General features: G+C 38.4%; 1 protein-coding gene across 2 annotated transcripts in view; it reads right to left on the bottom strand.

The window, feature by feature from the left end:
• Positions 1-19,567, bottom strand: part of NBAS (NBAS subunit of NRZ tethering complex) — a 337,182-nt gene that overhangs the window by 8,336 nt on the left and 309,279 nt on the right. For both annotated transcript variants that reach the window (XM_046661718.1, XM_046661719.1), the window contains exons 49-51: positions 12,078-12,217; positions 8,191-8,335; positions 1,677-1,805 (exon numbers count right to left, since the gene is read on the bottom strand). In XM_046661718.1, the coding sequence (XP_046517674.1) occupies positions 1,677-1,805; positions 8,191-8,335; positions 12,078-12,217 (414 nt within the window). The remainder of the gene's footprint in view (positions 1-1,676; positions 1,806-8,190; positions 8,336-12,077; positions 12,218-19,567) is intronic.

Here is a 19,567-nt window from a genome sequence, read left to right as displayed (position 1 = left end):
TGGCAAAGTTTAGTGGCAAAACCTAAGCAGAGATACTAATATAACGTACATTGGTGGGGAGAAAAAAAAGCACTGAAAATATGCACCCTGATTTTCTTTAGTTTTTTCTTCCTGATTTCTTAGATTTATAATAAAAAAAATAGGCTAAGAAAAAAATCTCACTGTAATTCTTAGTTTCTTGAAAATTCCCAACATTATGCAGCTTTCATTTCAGCACAGACAGACAGGGAGGCTACCAAGAGACAAGGCCCCTCAATTTCCTACTTCAGTCCAGTTCCAAAGAGGCCCGTGGTATGATCAATTATCAGTGATAACGAAGGGTGCTCACAAAATCTTTACAGAAGCTTTATATTATTTTGAAAATACATCTAAGTGAATAAAGGCATTAGATTTTTCTCATTTTTTCATTATGACTGCTTCAAAAATGCAATTATTTTCTACTTTCTATAACCATATACATAACTTTCTGTATCCTTTGTCATTAACAAAATTTTCTATCAATGACATATTTTCATCAATCTCTTTACTGTCTTGTACGGCAAGCATGTACCTCTGCTCCAGGATTCTCCTCCCCTCTCTGATCCCTAGAAGACATCCTCTTACCTTTTTGTCAAAAAAAAAAAAAAAAAAAAAAACAACAAAAAACATACGGGGCAGCCCATTTGCATAGTGGTTAAGTTCACATGCTCTGCTTCAGTGGCTCGGGGTTCACCAGTTTGGATCCTGGGTGCCGACCTACACATGGCTCATCATGTCATGCTGTGGTGACATCCACAGAGAAGAACTAGAATGACCTACAACTAGGATATACAACTATGTACTGGGGCTTTGGGGAGGAAAAAAAAAAGAGGAAGATTGGCAACAGATGTTAGCTCAGGGCCAATCTTCCTCAAAAAAGAAAGATATACACACACACAGACATATACACACACATACAAAATGTAAAATTATGTACACACTCACACACACAAATACTTCAAATGAAAGAATGATCTCCCTATAGAAGCGTTTCAGTAAGGATCATACAACTCGAATTCATTAAAACACAACCTTGAGCTATCTAATCCTAAAGCATAAAATTTAAAAAGGGAAGTGAAAGTTTCTTCCTTAATCACGCTAACAGGACAACCAGCCTGAAGGGCTGGAATGACTTTAGAACATCACTCCTCAAGCCAAGACACTGCTTCAATGGCGACTGAGGTTGCCAGAGGAAATAAGATCTTGAGATTTCAGATGGTGCCAGTAAACACTTCTTGCAGCCACTTTCTCACCTTTAATTAGCAGATAAGCAAGCACATACATCCAGGCACAGAAAACCTGCCCGACACTAGGAGTTCCTTCAATCCAAATTTCAAGTGGCAGGGACTAGTCCACTGGTCCTAGGCTGCTTTGACATCTTCTTAAAGAGACTAATAAACTGCTTCTCTAGAGAAACTGCTTGTTATTTGGATTTGTATTCTCAGCACCTAAACACAGAGTCTGGTTCACAGGAAGAGTTTAGTAAATATTTGTAAAATAAATGAGTATCTACTTCCTAAACAAAACAGTAATAGCGTTGTGGTCAAAGAATACTGTAGATAAATAGTCTTAAACAAACCACGGCTATTATTTTTGAGAATGACAATCCTAGTTCATTTCTCGGAAACGTAAACAAGACCAGAGCCCAGTGGGCATACCTCAGCGACAGCAGCGATCTGCTCCAGCGCCACAGCGTGAAGATCCTCATCTGCGCTCTCGAGGAGGAGCTTCAGGGCCGGGAGCAGGAGGGACTGGTCAAGCAGCAGCGAGCACAGCTCCTTCACACACTGCAACCACAAGTGCAATGACATGAGTGACAGAGCAAGGGAGCACTTCGCATCCCTCAGCTAGTCTGGCTGTCTCTTTCCACATCTTTTTCACGAGTGTGTGTGTATAAAGCACACATGGGACCACAGAGATTTGGTTTTTGGTACCTGCTTCACTCACTTCACGGTGTACTGTAAACATCTTTCCACGCTATCAGATTTTCATCTATGACACCGCTTTTAATGGCTATGCAGTATCCCATTGGATGGATATAAGACTGTAATTTATTTTCCTAAACTCTCAGAGCCCTAGTTTCTCATAAGTAAAATGGAAGTAATTATATCGACTTTGCAGTGATTTTTTTGGTCACAATAGTGTTAATGAATAATGTACAATGCTCAGCATATGCTAGATGCTTAACAAACAAAATACCCTATTATCAATTGTTAATATTATCAACAATATCTAATTATCATCCATGGCAACAAAGGAAATCAGCAATTTAAATATTTAAAAACCTGATTATAATTCTAATGTCCAGGTGAACTGAATGCCTGATATACTTAAGATACTGCATCTCATGAAAACTATCTGTGGTCCAGAAAAACGAAAATGTATCTGGATCTCCACAGATGTATTTGAATTTTATTCTTAGCCCTTATCATCTGCCCGAGCCTATCATCAAGACAGCAGGCTTTTATACAAGATAACCAATGATAATCCTTCACCACAAAAGTATAAAAGAGTAGAAAATAAATTAGCACGCTATCCCTGCTGAGTTACGTGCTTCCTCGGTGTCCTGACTTGAGCTGTAACATAAAGAAGAGAACACGTGGACCTAGGAGCAGACAAGGAGTGCACCCTCATTGTACACAAGGGTGGTTTTTGAAAGAACTGAGACTCTGCCTCCGTGGCTCATCCTTCTCTTGTGCTACTCCAACAGTAGCCTATCGGAAAGGGACAGCTCAAATTGAGGATGTTTCATAACTCCTTTACATCACTATAAAGCAACAATAAAATAAGGACGACACAAAGGAGCTCCTATTACAGCTCAGGATAAAGGTCTCTCTGGGATTCTACTCACTGTAGTTTTTTAGCTTTCACACAGCAAGTCTCTGCTGGAAATCAGCAAAGCCTCCAAATTTCAGATGGACGGTCAAGCTACACCAACTTGTGTGAAAACGGTCAACGTCAGCAGGGTAACAGTTTTGCAAAACATGTCCTTCAAACATTATGGATTCTAATTCAGAAAAGGGCAGTGTGCCTTAAAGCACACACAGCACACAGGATCTGGGCCAAAAAGAAATGCAGATTTTTAATCTGGGATGCCAAAACCTACAGAAAATATTTGGGAGGATGAAATATAAACTCCCGTGCATGACCATCTGGCCCAGCTGCCACATTCCAACTAGTTTCCTTCGCCCTCCTCCTGGAACGGTACAGGCTCGCTCCCGCACCTGCACACTCATCAGACAGCGCTGCCCAGGAGCCCTTCCGGCCACGACACAAAGTGCTGAATCTGTGCTGCCCAACATGGCAGCCACGAGCCACAGGTGGAAAGTGCACATTTGACATGTGGCGAGCACAACTGAGGAGATGCATTTCTAATTTTATTCAGTTTTACTTAATTTAAAATTTTAAAAACCACACAGAGCTACTGGCTCTGGCTGCAGAATTCTGGGCTCTCTGAGACCTCTGGGTCTTTGCATACAATGTAACCTCTGCAGTTTCTCTGTCTGATTACCCTCAATTTGTTTTTTAAGTCTCAGCTTAAAAAGGCACAGGAAAACCCCATCTCCTGTGAAGGCAGCACCTCTGATTTCCCAGGTTTGGCACTCTCAGATTCCAACTATACTTCACAAACTGTTATCTTGCATTACTATAATTATTCATTTGTGTATCTGCCTCACGGGAGTGCAAAAACATTTTTCCTGTTCTATATTCCAAACTTGCTTGCTACATACTATACCTACAAATATTTGTATATAATTCCCTCTCTTAACACGCATATTTGTTTATTCAATAAGTTATCGGTAATTTTTAAACAGGTATTTTTCAGAAATTTTATGATATTTAGATCAAGCCTACCCCTTGGCTGACCTTAGCCTTGATAAAAATTTCTGAAATAACCTGTATACCCCTCCGAACAGGCATAGTGGATAGACGAACCATGGCAAGGAGATTCAAGAATGGAGGAATTCATTTCATGTGAGCCACTGAGTACTTTTTCTCTCTTAGCTAACAGTTATTGGCTAAATACTCTGTATTTAAATACTATACTCTGCTTGACAGGTATTTTTCCCCGTGTTGCAAGAGGACAGTTTACTAGATTTATAAAGGGATTTGGGAGCTGTGAGACAGGTTGCAGTAGCAAAGAGAACCAGAAAACACCTCAAAACATACACCTTCACAGCACAAACCTGCCTGGCCATCAGGACAGTGAATAACAACGAGAGGCCCTGAATGAAGAGGAGCAGGTGGGCCTGGGCCCAGAGCCAGGCAGGTGTTTGTCCTCTCTGTGGACTGCGATTAATGGTGATGCCCTGCAGCATGGCCTGTACTGATGGTTGTCAGAGAAGCAGGACTAGTCCACCAATGGTCCTTTTGTCCTCACACAACCCTCCTGCAGGTCCTGGGGTATCTTGCACCCAAAGATCTTGCAGGGCCTGCCGCGGGAGCATGGGGCACAAAGTGTACAGGAATGGGTGTCATCCGATTCTCAAACTCAAGCTCTCAACATTATCAAAAGTGCCTCAACCATGAGAGACAACAATCACACTGAGATTCAGAAGCTGGGGCTTAGTGAGGCTCACTCATTAGCTGGGTGTCCAACTCCCACACCCGCCCCATAGCATCTGTGACTCTGGTTCATGCTGTGCCTCAGCGAAATCATGGACCATCAAGGTCAGTCACAAATAGCTGGAACTTAGAATCTTATATCTGTAAATGCCAAGAACCTGTTTTATGCCAATTTCTTATTCTACATATCCCCCACTCCTGAGACTGCTTCATATATTGCCACGGATACAAGCTGAGAAGAAGGATTCATAGCTTTCAAGACTGTGAGACACATGACCTGTGAGGAACAGTGATTTTACCTTTCTGGTAATATTTTCCGTCAGAAAAACCATCGCGGCCATGAGCAACAAGTACCACGAGGAAGAGCAGGCAATTACAAAAAGGCTTTCTAAAGAGTTACAAAGGAAAAAATAATCTCTAAATATGGGAACTTAGGGGCGGTGGGAAATGAGGATGAAGGAGAAAGTAAGTCCCTTTAGGTACCCTGTCATAGACAATCAGGCAAACGCTCTTCACAAACCACGGCACAGGGCACCCGAAGGTACTGGAATAGAAAAAGGGAGTCAGGGATAATTCTACTGCTACAGCGATGCTAAGTATCATGGGGCTCTGAAATTAGACTGTGTGGTACATATGGGAAAATAAACTTAAGACATTTCCATTTTGTAACAATGATGTTCCTTCCTTTGTAACAATTTTAATTTACATTTGCACACATTTAGCAATCAATAAAAATAGTACACACCATCTGAAAAGCTGCTTTAGTCATGGCATCCTAAGGAAAAATCTATAAATGGACCCAATTAAAAGACAGAAACTGAGGCAACATAACAAAAATGAAGAAGGATCACCATGGCGACAGAACTCATTTGATGATAAGTATCTTCTCATCAAACTGGAACTTACTTTAAAATGGGGTTCAACCCAGTACCTTTCTCCTCACCCCAGGAGAATTGCGGACCTATGAAAGGTAGTGAATTACACGCTATGGATGAAGTAGTAAACAGACAGCCTCAGCTCATTCTCCTCTCAGGCCTGGAGCCCTTGTGGAATAGACAGAGCCAGCACCCCCTCGGGGACCATCCAATCTAACCCCTTGTTTCGGAGACCAGAACACAGAGGTCCAATGAGTCTGGCACTTTTCTCCTGGTCACAGACCATGCTGTGGCCCAGTCTGGGACAGAACAGTACAATTTCATGCATCACTAGGGCTCCTTCTGTACTACATATGATGTCTGATGTCCCCTGCCTCCAGGTGCCCCGGTCCTAATAAGGAAGAGAGGCAGGTAAGTCCCTTTCTGCGGTGTGGTATAGGGAGCACTCTAACAGCTGCATGCTTAAGGCACCGCCTATTCTGATGTCCTTAAAATACCTAGAATCACTGGCCAGATGATTCTGAGATCAAACAAGACCACTGCAAACAAACTTACTTTATTTGTCAAAGTACTCAACCTGGCTGTAGAAGCATATGAGGGAGATGAGTCATTACAGCTATTTAACTTCTCATGTAACCGCCAACTCATTTTTTTTCCCCATAGGAAACAGAAAGTATAACTTATTATATACTAGTCACTAAAAAGAAGAATATTCTTTTCCTTCTATGTCCTGGAAGGTTCCCCTAAACTTTAAATGTAATGTTGACAGGACTTATCACTGCTATGGACACTCAGGTACATCTATCACCCATGCCTAGGTGGCTAAAGGATAATATACGGAACTGTTCAACCCGTGATTATGTAGCTAATGGTATGATGTCAGGGTCCAAGATGCAGCAGCCACGTCCTCAGCCAACTTACATTCCTTGCCTTAGAACTGACTATGGTAAACCCAAAGCAACAAGGATATTTTAAAAAACAAATAAACTTTTCTAGGCAATGATAGAGACCCTAACACTCTCAAATCTAAGACATTGATAATCTAGACCCCAGATTCTATATGCCATTTTTGAAGGAAATACCATAAAAAAAGGGAAAAATTGACAGTAAAACTTATACAACTACATAAGACAGATATTCAATATGCATACACCTTAAGTGTAGTAAGAGTGGTTCATTTGGAAGTATTTATTTTTCAAGCATTTGAGCATAGAGACTTGGTTTGAGGGCCAGATCCACCATGATCTGAGCCTGAATGACGTGGAGCAAGATCCTTGCCCCCAAAGCCTCTACTTCATCTACTATCCAATGGAGATCAAGGAACCTCCTTAGTTGAAGGTGGTGGTGAAGGCGGTGGTGGGGTGAAGGTTAAATGAGACAACGGAAGTGAAAGCCCAAGAGTGCTAATAAATGTCAGTTATTGCCATTGCCACCAGCTTGCTATATAGTACCAAGAGATCCTAAATAATGTTTTCCTAACCTAGACGCAATAGAATAGAACTGATAGGAGGACACTTCTGGCATTTGGTCCTCATCTAACAAGGCTTGCTCTCAGCTTATGCTAAAGCAAAGATGAAGCCCATGTTATTTACATGCTACCTGACGGGGGTCATAAACTCTGTTGAGTCTCCACTCTGTGCAGTATGTTGAATCTGGCCATGGGTGAAACAGCTGATACAGCTATCATCCCCACCCTCCAGGGGCTCGCAGTAGAGCAGAGCAAATCACAGGTAAATAAGCAGCTGATACAAGCAAATCACATATGACTGGGGTAAGGGGAAGTTATTTTTGTTCTTGGTACTTTAAATATTTTATAGAAGAATTTTGTCATTATGGTGTTTGGAAGACTTCTTTAAATGGATAAAATATTTTAAAATTCAATCAAAAAACACTTAGCTAGTCCCTCATTTAGAAAACAATTCATTAAATGTGCATTCATAATGAGAATATTTTCCTTGAGTGATTACAATGAGGATTCAAAGAATCATATTTACAATTTTATTTCAAGTTTATCTCCTATGTGGTAAAAACTTGAAAACCAATTAATCAATTTAGTGCCATTATCCAAATGCTTAAATTTAAGACATTCAAATTGGTCAAACAATATACTGCTGAGGTTGGATCCAGGGCAGGGGGCTGTAATTAACATGTGCTTATTTTAGAATGTACAAATTTATACATATATACTACAGAAATACTCCTGTGATGGTCAAATTATGGGGTCAAAGAGAACAAAAGTCAAAATGGAGGTGGCTGAGTTTTTACCATGTTTACAGAGAACAGCTATTATGGTTATGCAATCTTATTACAATGATGTCAGAGAGTACGTAGAAATCAGAGTGGCTGGTTACCTGCCAAGAGGAGAGCTAAAGCTACTACTACGTTACCAAGTGGCCTGGTTCAGACAGAGACAACACATGAGCTACCCTGACCCCTGGAACATAAGCTTGAGCTAGACATAAAAGGGCACCCGAAAGGAACTGAAAACTGGATTACACTCTGGGACATGTAAGAGGAATCCTGCTTCAGAGCTCCCACAAGAGGAAACTACCTCAAAGCATCCTTTCAGCATTGCTTTTCTTCATTTGATCTGTTACAAATTATGGGTCTTTACCTACCGATAACTTAAGCTAAATGTTCCTCAAGTACAGTCACTGATACTGCTTATAATAAAGAGTCTGGATAAGGAAAGGGGTACTCCCCAGGAAAGCCACTTGACACATCCACTCACCTCTGCGGGGAGCATCTGCTTGGTATTATACAAAGAGCGACAGATTTTCAAAACTTCATTCCCCAGTCCTTCCTTGTTCTCCACTGTACATCTGGTTAGCATCACTGTAGCTAGTCTCACCCACGGATTACTGGTTGTGCTAGTTCTAAGAGAGAAAAATGCAAGGCACTGGAAATGATTAAAGTTATAACAATTGTGATTAGAAATTTTAAAATAGAAAAGAAACCCCTCTTTTTGAACAAAAATGCTTTGGGAAAATTGCAATCATAATCTAGATGATATGTTCCTTCAAGTCTATCTTGTAGAAAAGATAACATTTTATGGAGAAAAGGGAGATTCCCGTGGTATTGATAAGAGGCCGGTGGCATGGAGGCAGTGGGCGGATGCTGACGAGCACAGGCTGCTTTGAAGTCAGAGAACTCGGGCTCACATTCTGGCTCCTTGATTTACTACTTGGGTGACCCAGCGAAGTTACTTAAACACTCTCAGCCTACTTGTATGATTCTGGGGAAGCCACTCAAAGCAATTCAATGTTTCTCTTCCAAGGTTGCTTTATTTAATGAATGATGTTTGTAATTGTGAAGTATCCCTCTTAATAGCAGGCACATCTTACTATTTACTACCTAAATAACGGGCTTTTGTTCACCATGTAATTATGGATATGACTCTGACTATGATTCTGGGGTCAGGCAGCACTAAATGACAATAAGGGCAGGGCACAGCAGAGATCAGCTTGGAGCACAGACTGAGGAAGAACACACAAGCATATGGAGATCACACATTGCACTTCAAATACTTTTTTTTTTTTTAAAGATTAGCACCTGAGCTAACAACTGTTGCCAATCTTTTTTTTCCCCTGCTTTTTTTCTCCCCACATGTCCCCAGTACATAGTTGTATATTTTTTAGTTGTGGGTCCTCCTAGTTGTGGCATGTGGGATGCCGCCTCAACATGGCCTGATGAGCGCTGCCATGCCCGTGCCTAGGATCCGAACTGGTGAAACTCTGGGGCCTCCGAAGCGGAGTGTGTGAACTTAACCACTTGGCCAGGGGGCCGGCCCCAACTTCATACAGTTTCTTATTTCCAAAATGTAAAAGTTTGCATTTTGTTTCCCTTCTCTGGATGTCACTACCCCATGTTTCATAAAAACATCACAATTCACACTGCAAGAAACAAGTTAAAGGTACGTTCACTCCATGGTTCCAAGAACAGGGTACTGATTTTACTTATAATATTTTTAAATAATTTTACTATTTATTAAGAGTCTGTTGTCTCATTAGCACAACTCTAGATTCCAGACACTAAATCCCTAAGGAACGTCTTTCCCTTGAAAAGAATTTCATTCCTCGTCCCCTGAGAAAAACGTCAAGTGCAGCAGTGACAAGGGGACTCACAATACTAGCCTTTTGCAAAGCCTTTGTGTCTCAGCTCAAACTAACAACCTGCGAGGACAAAGAAGTCTGCTTACTTCATGGAACAAACAAAGCTGTGGGAGCGTCTGGTTGACTGAGGAGTCTTCTTACGCTCAGGACTCACCGTCTGCTTTCCGCTTCCCAAGTCTGAATTCAGCTCTCCTGGGTTTCTCTCTAACAGGCTGCCTCATTGCAGTAGAGACCCTGGTCTGCCGGCACAATGTGCCCCCTCTGGTAATGTGGCTTTGACAACACTTATTGAAATGTGTTTTTCACTACCCAGTTGTGACACATTGGATGAAAACTATGAATCTTCCATAAGTACAAATCTATTATACTTTCCATGCATTCTCCTACAAGGGGCTAAAACTAAAAAACCAATGTTGGTATTAGGAAATTAGCAGTCACATGGATCAAGGAAACTTCTTAGTTTTTAACTTTATGCAACATTCAATCATTGTCACACTATCCTTTCCTCTTTCTTGCCTTTCCCTCCCCACCCCCATTTGGGTTTTTTTTTTGTTATTTTGCAAGTGCTGAAGTCATACATTAGATTGTCTGAAGAAAAAAGATACTCAAAAGTACTTTTAAGAACCTGTTTTTAAGGATCCCACAATACATTCTCCTGTTAGGTATACACCAATCTGAGCCAGGAAAGCAGCAGAAACAGACTATTTGGCTTATCCTCTAGTTTATCCCTTAGGTAGAGGAGACAGGGCTGGTAAGAGGGGTTAAGTAGACTGGTAATGCTTTGTTCTGATTCTAACAATTTCACAAAGGAGGTTTGTAAAACACAGGTTAGCAATTTACAAATTTCATTTCATATGTGACTACAAAGATAAGAATATACCTTTAAAAATTAAGACATTTTTGGTCTATAAATGCATTAAATGTTTTAAATGTAATAAATGTTTTAAGTGAAACTGATTTTGTCTCTTGTGGGTGAGTGATCTGAAATGGTCAGTGTTCTAAAAGTAAAAGAAACTGTAAAAGTACAGTTAACTAATCCACTAGGTGTCATCTTTTGAATTAGAAAAATCCTCTTTAGACTAAGAGATCCATTTTGAGGGTATGAAGAAATCTACAGTTCAACTCTAATAAGTTCTTAAAAAAAGAAAGCATTATGACAATCTAATGAGTGGGTCCCACATCTACTTCACATTATCATCACCTACAAGTTTGCTTTGAAACTGATTCCCAGGCCACAGTGCAGAGAATTGGATTCGGCGAGTCAAGCGTGGGACTCTGTTTTTAACAAGCCCTCCTAGGTGCTGAGGCAGCTCTGCCAAGAGAGTTGGGAACCATATGGAAACGCTGTTTCAATGCACTGTCACAGGTAAAACTGAAGGTTTTCTGATGTAAGAACCTGTACTGTAGAGCTTCAAACAGTGAAGGTAAGAACCTATTCTTAAAAGTTACACGTCAGCATACCATCTCTGCCACAAATGATAGAGATCTAAGAAACGTTTTTTCCTTTCTGAAAACCCTTGGTTAAAACACAAAACAAAAGCACCGCTCTCCTTGCCTTGCTTCAGAACTGCCCAACAGTCTCATCCTAGGGCTAAGGTAAAGAGGATTTTCCACATGTTCTTTGGCAGTCTTAAACTGCTCAGAGAATAATTTATTTTCAGGAAAACACACTTCTTTCACTTGTGAGGTGCAGAGATGTGCACTGGCCCACGATGCATAAGTGCTCACGGAGTGTGGGAAGAACAAGACGAATCCTGGAGCAAGCAGGCATTGGGAACAGAGGCACTGGTGCCCCTATTTTTTGCCGACGAGGAGCAGCAGTTCATGACAGACAGCATATGTACTCAGAGGAAATCTGGAACGTTCTTCCAAAGGAATCCTTGGCTGATAGCACAAGGACTGCATGATCACTCTATGCAGCTATGAGTGGCAGCTGAAAGCTCAGCATGCCGTGGAGGAAGCAACATGGCTGTGAAAGTAGCCAGTAGTTGGTTAGAACTCTGCCTCCTCCATTCAATAGCTATGTATGTGTTGCCTCAAGTTAACTTCTGAGCTTCAACTCCCTCACCTATAAAATTAGATAATATCACCTTCCCCTGTAGGTTTGTGTGGACTGATAATATAGGCAAATTACACATAACATTGTGTGTTCTCAACAAATGGGAATTATCAATTTATTCCATACGGATTTTCAAGTTAGCATCATAAGCTGTGTTAAGAGAGAGTCAAAAAATTTCCTGGTGAAAACAGTGGAACCAAAATTATTTTGTTGACATCATATATCAGATGTTACTATCGAGCATTGTTTGATATTTTTGAATAAAATATTTGGATTTAGGGGCAAGGAGAAATGAAAAGAAACTGTAATATTTCAAAAGCACAATTTTAATTTCCTCTACAGGCTAATATTGATTTTCTATATTTCTTTTATTGGCTCTTTTGAATGTACTGAATCTTTAAAACTAAATTCCAGACAAAAGAAATCTAATTTTATGTTAATACTTACACATATTCACATTTCATAGGTGGCCAAGCTTGCAAGAGCAAAACCAAGTGCTGAAATTCAACCTCTTGGTGACTTGATTCCAGGAGTTCGATGAAGAGAGAGTAGCGGTTCTCTTCATTCTCAATGTCAGCTATGTCCACCTGGAAGTGGAAATACATGCTTCAGAGTGGTGGCAAAGGTTTACAGAAGAATTCAACTGTGATTATTTTGATTAATCACTCTTGAAAATTTTTACAATGTATTGAGGAAAGATTCAACAACATTCCCCCCATTACCTGCCCCCCCAATACCTTCAAAAGCTCTGTGCCTTACCTAATTTCAAACATTTATGTTAAAAATTGTTTGGAACAAATCACAGGAAGGTTCTTAACGTCCTTTACCAAAAGAAATTCAAATAAGTAGATTTCCATGGAACTGGCTTATTGGTATTTAATACATGTTAAATGCCGAATTCTTTTATGTGAAGTTATTCTAGTTCACCATACTCAACATTAGCCCAATTTTTAGTTTAAATTATCCTAAGTGCATTTCTAATTTTCATTTTACCCTTATCTGAAAATGGCCTCCAAAAAACGTCTCAGAAGTTCTGAGGAGGTGCCCGGAGGTCTACAGAGGGGAAAAGTGTTAGTGAATGACTGCTCTTTTCCTTCTGAGTTATAATCTGAGTTTTTACAGAGTCTATTAGTAGGAAAGGTTTTGTGTTTAAAAAAATATTTAAAAACAAGCAAACGATATTCTCTAATGTTCCTAGCTGTGTCAATATTCCGGTTTCTATAATTAACTGCAGTATAATTAACACGTAAAGATTCCTTTACATGAAATGCAGAATCTATACAAGTTAGTTGATGCATACCATGAAAAGGAAGAGATTAGGAAAAAGTGATTCATGTTTTCAATATCATTTAGATTTCTTTCTTTTCAGAAACTGTAAGCTTATAAATTGTTAGGACATGAATTGTATCATAGGGAAGGAAAGAGGAAAGAAACTATAAATTAAACCTTTATATGTTTCTGTTTATATTAGTGTGCAAATAATAGTTTCCATTTTTAAAATGTGTTTGGTCATAAATTTCTTTGTATAACAGCTTTTTCACATGTACACAGACTTTTTAAGAGTGTGTCTTTGTCAGGAAACAATTTTCTCCTGAATGCTCACCAATCATTTCGATTATTAGCAATTTACTTTTCAGAGCATTGACACCCATGTTTAAAATACAAATGTCAAAAATATAGTAACTTATACAATTATCCATTTCGTGTATGCACACTTGCACACTGTCTCATATTATAAGGGATTTCAAAATTAAGTCAGCTCTTAAGAAAACAGTTTTAAATTCTCTACCACTGTAACCACAAAAGCTTTACCTTATATGAGAGAAGAAAAAGGGCCTAAAAATGGACTTGAGTACATGTATTTTTAATACATGATAAAGAATACACTTTGATCATTATATACTTTGATATACAAGTGCTAATCTAGGATTTGTGTCCACATATTAACATATCTAAATTCATGTAAATTTACCAAGATAATCTAAGCTTATCTTGTTCATTATGTCATATAAGGCTTTAAAGTAATATCTGGTAACCAAAACGCAAATGAATTTTTGTATAGAGAAAGATAAACATATGCAAGGGACTTCCAGCCTGGACAAAATGACTGATCCATTTTTTCCTACTTCTCTCTGCTAAGCACAACTATAAACTATGGAAATAATGAAAGAGATAACCAAAGGAGAACTCTTAAAAGTAGTAAAAAGAGAGCACACTAGTTTGGTACCCCAGGACTGGAGGAACAGCACAGTAGCGGGGTGTCTTGTGTCCTCTCATGCAACCAAAGGACACTCAGACCCAGGGTTTCCTGACTCCTGACCTAGAAACAGAAGATAGCCCAGGTAAGGTCATTTTCATTAGAGTTCCAGAAGGAAAGGAGAAAGAGGGTCGTGCTGAAAGAATATTTTAAGAAATAATATCTAAAAACTTCCCAAATTTGATGGAAGATACAAACTGACAGATTCAAGAAGCTGAACTAACCCCAAACAGGGTAAGCCCAAAGAAATCCATGCCAAGACACATCATAATTAAACTCTGAAAACTAAAGAAAAAGAAAAAAATCTTGAAAGCAGCCAGAGATCAACACATTACCTACAGGGAGAATAATAACCTGAATAACTGGATTTCTCATCTGAGACTATGGAGGCCAGAAAGAAATGGCACAATATTTTTCAAATGTTAAAAGAACTGCCAGCTGCAAATTCTATATACAGCAAAACTATCCTTTAGGAAACAAAAACATTCTCAGATAAGGAAAACTAAAAGAATCTGTCACTAACAGCTGTCATCTTAAAGACTGGCTAAAAAGGAAATTCTTCAAACAGAAAGGAAATGATAGAAGAAGGAACTAAGGAGCATCAAAAGGAAGAACAAAGAATGGGAAGAGCAGAAATATGAGTAAATACAACGGACTGTCCTTTTTCATGTGAGTTTTCTAAATTATATTTGATGATTAGAACAAAGATTAAAACACCAACTGATACTCAATTAAATGATATTTAAAGTGGGAAGGTAAAGAGACCCAAATGGAAGTGATGTTTCCATATTATACTCCAAAGCAAGGATGTCCACTCCTACCACTCTTATTCAGCATCATACTGGAAGTTCTAGCCACTGCACTAAGACAAGAAAAAGAAATGAAAAGCATACAGATTGAAAAGAAAAAAATAAAATAGCATTTGCAGATAACCTGGTTATCTACACAGAAAATTTCAAGAAAACTATTTTTTAAAAACCCCAAAACCATAAACCTAGAACTAGTAAATAAGTGAGCAGTCACAGGATACAAAATCAACACACAAAAATCAATCACATTTCTATATATTAATAATGAACCTGTGACAACTGACAATAAAAACATAATACCATTTATAATTGCCTCAAAGAAAATGAAATTTTTACATACACAGAATCTATACCGTAAAAATTCTAAAATGCTCATGACAAAAATCAAAGAAGATCTAAATAAATGAAGAGATACACCATGTTCATGGACAGGAAGACTACATAGTAAAGATGTCAATTCTCCCCAAACTGATCTACAGGTTTAATGCAACGCCTACTAAAATCCAAGCGAGGATTTTTGTAGATTTAGACAAGCTTTTATAAAATGTATATGGAAAGACATATGCCCGAGAATATCTAAAACAATCTTGACAAAGAAGAATACAGTGGGAGAAATAACTGCTCGATATTAAGGCTTATTATTTAATTACAGTAAGAAAGGTAGTGTGGTACTGGTAGAAGGATAGATACAAAAATCAATGGTATAGGACAGAGAACTCAGAAATGAATATGCCCAACTGATTTCTCATCAAGGGCAAAAGCATTTCAACAGAGGACAGACAGCGTTTTCAACAAACAGTGCGGGAGGAATCGGATATCCATAGGCAAAAAGAAAGAAAGAAGGAAACCTCAACCTACACCTCATACTTTATACAAAAATTACTCACAGTGGATAATATTTAAATGTAAAACATAAAATGATAAAGCTTTTAGAAACAAAAAAAAAATAAGAGAAAACATTGGGCTAGAGCTAGGCAAGTGCCCCAGCTCATGAGACTTGCTTGAAACGTGAGGGAGCCATGGAGAATTGTCTCACAACAGTATTTTGAGATGTTTATAACTCATCCCACTGAGAAAGAGCCCAAAACTAGCCTGACTTACTGCCAAACTCTGCTCTTTAGAAATGAGTATTAAATGCAGGTTCCCAAACATCATTTTAGATGATGAAAGAGCTAATACTTCTTCCTTTGAAGAGTAATATTTACTTTAAAATTTAAGAAAATGATGACATACTAAGCTAAAAAAGATAAGTCTTCATAACTAGACTCAAATTTACTACTCCCCATAACAGTGACTTATGAGAGTTATTTTCACATATATTATTTTATGTATTCTTTTATCATTTATTTTAGCCCTTATAATAAATTCTGCTTATTCATTCTGGTGATTTTTCAGTATTTTTCTTGGGTTTTCTACAAATTGGAATGACACAATCTACAAAAAATGGTAATTTTGGCTTTTTAAAAAGTTACAGCTTCTCTTTCTATTTCTTGTCTTACAAGACAAGTTGACTACATTGACTAGGATGCTAAAAAATAATAATGATACTGGGCACTCTTGTTTTGTTCTTAATTTTAATGAAAATGTCTCCAAATTTTCAGTGTTGAAATAGTCAGCTATAACTAAATCCTACTGGTCAGCAGAGAACATGGAGCACAGCAAATGATCAACGTACATTTCTTGCATAGATACTGTAACAAAAACAAGGATGTTATCTACTTTCTAAAAGATGGTTTGGGCCCAGTACATTTTCCTATCACAACTAGTAAAGGTGTTCATTCATGGTTAAAAAAATTAAACAACCTTAAGTTGAAGAAAATCACTACGTCATAAAGCTGACAAATTATCTGAAAAAAAAATTAGGGAGGGAAGTATTGCTCTTAGATGATAAAAGTTATAGCAAATGGGTCCATAGGTTTAGAGACGTTGTGAGAGTGTGTGATAGCATTAATATTGCGGGAATTTAAATTCCCTCAAATACCTGAAAACAAGGCACCTGGCCGAGCATGAATATGGAACTAGGAAAGAATCCGATTCTCTGTTTTCTAGGAAGTAGTGCAGTCCACATTAAAATATTTCCTTGAAGCATCCAAGTATATTTCATAAAAGTATGAGAAGTACAAAGAACTGACGTATGTGCCCAAACAGCGACAATATGAAATGACTGTAGAACATATTTCAACATGGAGGAAAAGTTAACTTTCGGTGGCTATCGACTGCTCCAGCACGCCTTACTGACGAGACTGTAAAATAAACGATCAAGAGCAATTTGACTAAATGTGCAGCTTTCAAAAGAGTGCTGATAAAGTCAAAGTAACACAGAAAAATGTGTATTTTGGAGACATTACTGGACAGTTTTGAGGCTTAATTTCCTCTTCTGTAGGATGAAGATAACACATAGTCATAAGATGGCTGTGAATATTAAATAAGAGAATGTGAATAAAATAGCTAGCAAAGACTGGTACATGGTAGACACACAATAAGCGATAGATATTATTTATATTATTGTCTACATAATATGCTATATATAAAAAAGCAGAAAGCTAGATGTGTGCTATGATTTCTTCTAATAAGAATTATGTCTACAGACCAGACAGGACAGAAAAAGAAAACAAAGAAATACAGCTGTTTTAGGATAATCAAATTATGGGATAACTTGTATCTCTTTTTAAAATCTCATTTATTTGTGCAGTAAATATAGGACTTGAAATGACTCTTAAGCACTGCCTTCAACAGATCAGTGAAAACAAACTTGAGAGAAACTGCCATATGTTTCCTACACTTTGTTTTATTCTGTCCTTTTCCCCAGTGAAAAAGAAAGTAACATATACCTCTTTTAACCCCTCTGTCTCTTCCCCAGTGAGCAGGGGGTGAAAATGCCCAGTATTTTCCAGGCACCATATAGTTAGCGACAACCCCATACTGACACCACTACTAAACATCATAGGATTTTTTTTTTTAATTTTTTTTAAAGATTTTATTTTTCCTTTTTCTCTCCAAAGCCCCCCAGTACAAAGTTGTATATTCTTCATTGTGGGTCCTTCTAGTTGTGGCCTGTGGGACGCTGCCTCAGCGTGGTCTGATGAGCAGTGCCATGTCCGCGCCCAGGATTCGAACCAACAAAACACTGGGCTGCCTGCAGCGGAGTGCGCCAACTTAACCACTCAGCCACGGGGCCAGCCCCACGTGTATAGTCTTTTGAGTTGTAAACTAAACTTATCCTTTTTTAATAGAACACCATTTTTATTTGATATAATGACTGATAGATGAACTAGGCTGCTCACACTGGGGTATTTGGCAGACATTTTCTTGAAAATGAACACAGTGAACCTGTCACTTCAAAGAAAAGCATATTTGTTGCCAATGATAAAATTTGAGTTTTTGCATGAAAATTAGAATTTGGGGAAACTTTTATGTACCTCTGTGAACTTGACAGCTTGTCAATAGTTAAAAACCTTTCCGATGAGATAGGTGGCGAGATTAATGAATACGATTTTTTTTTTAATGTCATCATTTGGAAGGCTTGCGTAATTCAGTGAATAGGTGTTTTCCAAATGATGTGCATGTGTTGTTACAAAATCATGCTTGGGTAAAAGATTCATTCAAAATGCAAGATAGGCCAATGGATTTGATGAATGTACAGAATATGAAAAGTTCGTTGATGGAGTTTCAGATGCCACAGTGCTTGGAGTTTCAGATGCCTTGTTAAGATGCCACATTTCTTAATCTTTAAGAAATTCTCATTTGTGGAGTTTTGGTGTAGTATCAAAGAGGGATATCTACAATTACTTGAAAAGGCTGTTAAGCTACTACTCCCCTTTCTAACTAAGTGTCTGTATAAGCCTGATTTCTTCATATGCTGCAACCAAAACAATGTATCACAACAGAGTGAATGCAGAAAGGAGGGAAAATTGAGCTGTTTTCTATTAAGCCAGACAATAAAAGATTTGCAAAAATATAAAACAGTACCACTCTTCTTTTCACTTTTTAAACATCATAGGATTTTAAAGGGCAGAATTCAAATGTGACTCAAACATAAGAATATCTCTCTCCCTTTTGTCTCTCTCCCTTTTGAAAGAGATGTTTCTCTCCTCATTGAATTAGGTGACTTTATAGCTCTTGCTGTAAGGCAATTTGTCAAGTAGCTACAGTCTCTTTATCAGCCACAGAGTCACTGTCCTTGAAAAAGCAGACTGAATCACCTATTCTCAGATGAGAAGAGCTTTACTCTTAACTTTCTCTGTGGCTGCTGAAAGTATCTTAAATCGATACAAATATCTTAAGTTGAGGCATATCTCCTGAAATCTGCATTTTCCTACAGGCATTGACAGCAGCTTATTTTACCTTCAGATATTTGTGAATATGAAATAGACATTAATGCATATAAAAGTACTTTATGAATAGAAAATAATTACCAACATGTAGAGAATTAGAATTGATAGTAGTAATATTAATCACTATATTCCCATCTTCCATGTAAGCTGATGAGCTGTTAGACGGGCCCTAAGGGACTCCCATGATGACCTGATTTAAAGTCGCAAAGTAACTGTGCAATTCCTTTCATGCACACAATAAAGTCAGACGGAACTGCCTCTGTACGCAGAGCTTCAAAATACAAAACAAAAAACCCAAACTCCACACTTCAATAGATCTATAGAAACACAAAAAGGCAACAGAGCTGACTTCTAGGAACATGAGACCTCTGTCTGTTAAAGCTACTCCTTTTATAAGGTTTCAGGTGGCCAATGCTGCCTGTTATGTCCACTGGATCTAACCAAGTTCTCAGGTGAAGGGAAGCCAAACTCTTAGAAGACCAAAAAGTCATAAACTGTCGGGCTAGCTGTTGGACATAGTCATAAGCTGTGACACTA

Source organism: Equus quagga, chromosome 5, assembly GCF_021613505.1.
Source record: "Equus quagga isolate Etosha38 chromosome 5, UCLA_HA_Equagga_1.0, whole genome shotgun sequence".
Lineage (NCBI taxonomy): Eukaryota > Metazoa > Chordata > Mammalia > Perissodactyla > Equidae > Equus > Equus quagga.
Note: the sequence above shows the minus strand (reverse complement) of the source record. Positions and strands in the feature narration are given on the sequence as shown.